The sequence below is a fragment of the Nicotiana sylvestris genome, chromosome 10 (assembly GCF_000393655.2).
Source record: "Nicotiana sylvestris chromosome 10, ASM39365v2, whole genome shotgun sequence".
Classification (NCBI taxonomy): domain Eukaryota; kingdom Viridiplantae; phylum Streptophyta; class Magnoliopsida; order Solanales; family Solanaceae; genus Nicotiana; species Nicotiana sylvestris.
Window position 1 is genome coordinate 9,042,704 of NC_091066.1, and position 4,454 is coordinate 9,047,157.

General features: G+C 32.5%; 1 protein-coding gene across 1 annotated transcript; it reads left to right on the top strand.

Moving 5' to 3' along the window:
* Nucleotides 1-1,153: 1,153 nt before the first annotated feature.
* On the top strand, nucleotides 1,154-2,674 carry LOC104227958 (phloretin 4'-O-glucosyltransferase-like). The gene has a single exon (XM_009780337.2). The coding sequence runs from the start codon at nucleotides 1,211-1,213 to the stop codon at nucleotides 2,606-2,608; it is 1,398 nt and encodes a 465-aa protein (XP_009778639.1). The 5' UTR covers nucleotides 1,154-1,210; the 3' UTR covers nucleotides 2,609-2,674.
* The last annotated feature ends 1,780 nt before the right edge of the window (nucleotides 2,675-4,454 follow it).

Sequence of the window (4,454 nt, forward strand, 5' to 3'; positions counted from 1 at the left end):
TGCATTATTATTTTTAAACTTACTAGATAAATATATTTTCCACATGTAAAATTTATTCGGTACGATTCGGTATTTTTTCAGTTTATTTTTATAAAATAAAAAACCTACCCAAATTATCAGTGCGGTTATCGATTTATATAAAAACTTACGGTTTCTTAAAAAGAAACATAAAAAATCGGTACGATGTAGTACGGTTCGATCGATTTAGTCGGTTTTCGAATATCCATTGATACCCCTATGCTCCGCGACCTTCAAATTTGGGGTCCGCCTTTGAACTCATTCACATATATCCGGTCAAATTAGGTTGGATGGCGAGTCATTTTGTATATACACCTTTTAGTTTATCTGAAAGACGGGATTAATTTTGGCTGCATATGTAACCCAAGATTTGAATGATATAGTCGTGTAATTTTTTTTTTTATAAAAAAAACAGGCTTTTATTAGCATGATTTGTTAGTTAAACAAATTACTCAATAACAACATATACAAATGAAAAATTACTTTGAGTTGGGAGGGGTTGAATTATGACCTATTGTTCAGTCCAAACTGGCCTACTCCTCTTGATCCAGCAAATATTGAGGGGTTGTATCGTTTGGATTAATAATTATTTGATAAATATTTTAACCTTGACCTTCTTAAAGGAATTGGGAGAAGAATTTTAGGAAAAATTTGGGAATTGTTTTATCTAGGTATTAGATTATCCCGCTATTGTTAACCCCCATTAAGTATGATACAAAATAATACTAAAATTTATAATATAAAACCATCTCAAGATTACTTATCCCAAAATCGAAAATTCCAACAAAATACTGAACAAATAAATTCACATTTTTCCTGAAATTATCCTATTTTATTTGTAATACCATGGATTATGAAGATTATTTTAATCCGTTCAGTTATAGCTTAACCCCTTTTTAAAAATGCTTTGTAATGCTTTTCTTAATTGAAGAATTTATCGGAAATAGCCCCTCTATCTTTATAAGGTAGGGACAAGATCTGCGTACACATTATTCTTTTTAGACCTCACGTGTAAAATTATACTAGATATATTATTGCCGTTCAGTTATATCTTGACTGCTCATTTAACACCTCCATATATGACCATTCAGTCCAACCTGGGTACTAGATCTTATCAACTTCAATTATTTGAAAGGTACATTCCATAATTTACTTATAGTACTATCATATTCTTCATCCACATTAATCAAAAATGAAGCAGCACCATTTTCTGGTTATCTCTTTGCCTGCGCAAGGCCACATAAATCCCACTCTCCAAATGGCCAAGAACCTTGCACGCGCCGGTGCACGCGCCACCTTTGTCACAACCGTTTACGGCCTCAAACGAATGAACAACCTTCCAACACAAGAAAGGTTATTCTACTCCTCCTTTTCCGATGGTTACGACGATGATTGGATTTCGAATACTGATCACAATGATTATATGAATAATTTAAAGTACGAGGGATCAAAAAACCTCAAAAATCTCCTTCGAAAATTTTCCGACGAGGGTCACCCCGTTACGTTCTTGGTTTACACTATTCTTCTACCTTGGGTTGCTGTGGTGGCGCGTGAGTTACACGTGCCGTCAGCTTTTCTGGTCATTCAGTGTGGTACTGCTTTTGCTATTTATAACCATTTGTTCAATTCCATTAACGGAGTTTATAGTTCGTCCGTTAGTGATATTACTGTTACACCCTCATTTGCAATTGAATTTCCGGAATTACCCCTCTTTTCAAGCAACGATATTCCTACTATAGTTTTACCTAATGCTCCTCACTCCTCTGTCATGATACCTATAATGAGAGAACACATCCAAAATCTTGAAAAGGATCCTAATTCTTGTGTTCTAATCAACTCTTTCGACGCGTTAGAAGAAAAATCCATGAGAATTGTTGATAAATTGAGAATTTTTTCAGTTGGTCCGTTGGTTCCATCTGCTTTTTCTGATGGAAATGACCCTAAAGACAAGTCTTTTGGCTGCGAATTATTTGAAAATCGCGAAAAAAACTATCGTCAATGGTTGGATTCAAAACCTGAGGGTTCTGTTATATACGTATCATTTGGTAGCATCGCAGTATTAGAGAAAGAGCAAAAAGAAGAGATTTTGCATGGATTATTAGAAAGTGAAAGGCCATTTTTATGGGTGATGAGAAAAGGGAAAGAAGAGGTAGAAGAAGGGAATAATTACAAGAATGAATTTGATGATATTTTGCTAAATAAAAAAGGTATAATTATACCATGGTGTGCACAAATGGAAGTACTATTTCATAAGTCGGTAGGCTGTTTCGTAACGCATTGTGGATGGAATTCGACTTTGGAAAGTATGGTCGCTGGTGTGCCTATTGTGGGGTGTCCACAATTTTCTGATCAAACAACAAATGCCAAAATGGTGGAGGAAGTTTGGGGGACAGGAGTAAGAGCAAATGCAGTGGAAGGAGTTGTGGGGAGAGAAGAGTTGAAAAGATGTTTGGAAATTTTGATGGGAAATGGAGAGAAAGGGGAAGAGATTAAAAGGAATGTGAAGAAATGGAGAGATTTGGCTGTGGAAGCTGTGAAAGTAGGAGGTTCTTCATATGATAATCTCAAGAAATTCTTGGAGATTTTATGAAAATTATTTCTACGCGCTGATAGTGTAATACTTTTTTTTACATTATTAAATCATTTAAATGATCTATATACTCTGTCTGTCTTATTTTGTATGAAAATCTTTTCTGTTGTTTTACATATAGTCACGAAATATCATGACATATTTTAGATCACAAGTTTTAAGAATACTTTTTTATGTACCAAAAGTGTTTCTTCCAAAAATTATGTGTATAGTCACTACAACAAATTTGGTTATCGGTTATACATTATTTCGTCACTTAAAATTCTTATTTCGTCACAAAAAAACTTTTTGCGACGAAAAAGAATTGTTAATTATCCGTCCTTAAAGGTGGGTCACTAAAAGTATACAAAGACAACTTAGTGTTTTGTCGCTAAATAAAGATAGATTAACTACGAAACTCTTTTTTCGTCCCCAAATACGTAGTATTTAAGACGTATTTGTTTGTCCAAAAAAGTATTGAAAATTGTAGGTGATAATGTGTTTTCGTTACTAAAAAAATTATTAATAACAACGAAACTACCTTGTCACTAATTATTTAGTTCAATTAGTGTCAATTGTCTCTAAAGTTAAATGTATTTCGTAGCTGAAAAAACGTGATTTCGTCACTAAAGACGACATTTTATATACAAAAAATTATTTCGTTCCTAAATGAATAAATTAGTGACGACTTTGTTTTTACAAAAAATGATTTGCAATTTTGTAGTTGAAAATTATCATGTTGTCGCTAAAAATATTGCTTTTACCGACACAATAAAATTGTCACCATAAAGTGTCATAATTAGTGACACTTACAATTGTCATAAAATACAATATTAATTCGTATTCAAATAATGAAATATATTATTGATAAGAAAGTTGTTCTACGACAAATATTATATTTGACAACTTTTTTATTGCCAATAAAAATGAATAAGGGACTTTCCCAACATTTCTAAAGCAATTATCCCTATTTACATTCAAAAATAATACTAGTACATTTCATTAAATGTATCAACAACAAAAAAATTAAATCATTCTAATCTAATACTCCCTCCGTTCATATTAAATGAGATACTTTCCTTTTTAGTTTGTTCCAAATAAATGACACATTTCTAAATTTGGAAATAATTCAACTTTACACTCTTTCATTTTACCCATTTACCCTTAATGAGAAACTTTTATAGCCACACAAATGGTATGACCCCATAAACTTTTTACCCCTTAAGCTTTTAAGATCACAAGTTTCAAAAGTCTTTTTCTTTTTTCTTAAATTCCGTGTCGAGTCAAACTACCTCATTTAATATGAAACGGAGGGAGTAGTTATTAGGGTCACTTTGTGTCCAACAACTGGTAATAGCTACTACGATAGTAGACGATACACGACGCATAACAGTTTCTCTAACTCTTTATCATAGTGAAGTCTTCCATATGTCAAATTTCTAAACATCATAACATATGACCTGAAATAATAAAATAAAATTGAATATCAACATGATATGAACTTTTTAAAAAATAAAAAAAAGATGAATGAATAAAATGGAAAAAAAGTTTAGCTGTGAGTATTAGGAATAATTGAAGACATAAATTCCATTAGTCTATCTTTCCACAGAAAAGCATATACTTCTGTGAGTATTAGGAATAATTGACTTATGTAGGTGAATCACTGGTTATTTTTTTTGAGCTGCCCATGAAGGCATAAATCAGAGGTGGAACACAGCGGGAATCTGGGAGTTTAAACAAAGAGACAAGCCAATCATACTGGTATCTAAAATTCTCATAAGTAGCCTGCAGTAGCCAGAAAATAGATGTCACCCACAGTACACATCAAAATCCAAACCACCTTAGCTAAACAAAGGGAAACATAATG

Excerpts from the sequence above, each read along its gene's own strand:
- LOC104227958 (XM_009780337.2), top strand. The coding sequence starts at position 1,211 with ATGAAGCAGCACCATTTTCTGGTTATCTCTTTGCCTGCGCAAGGCCAC.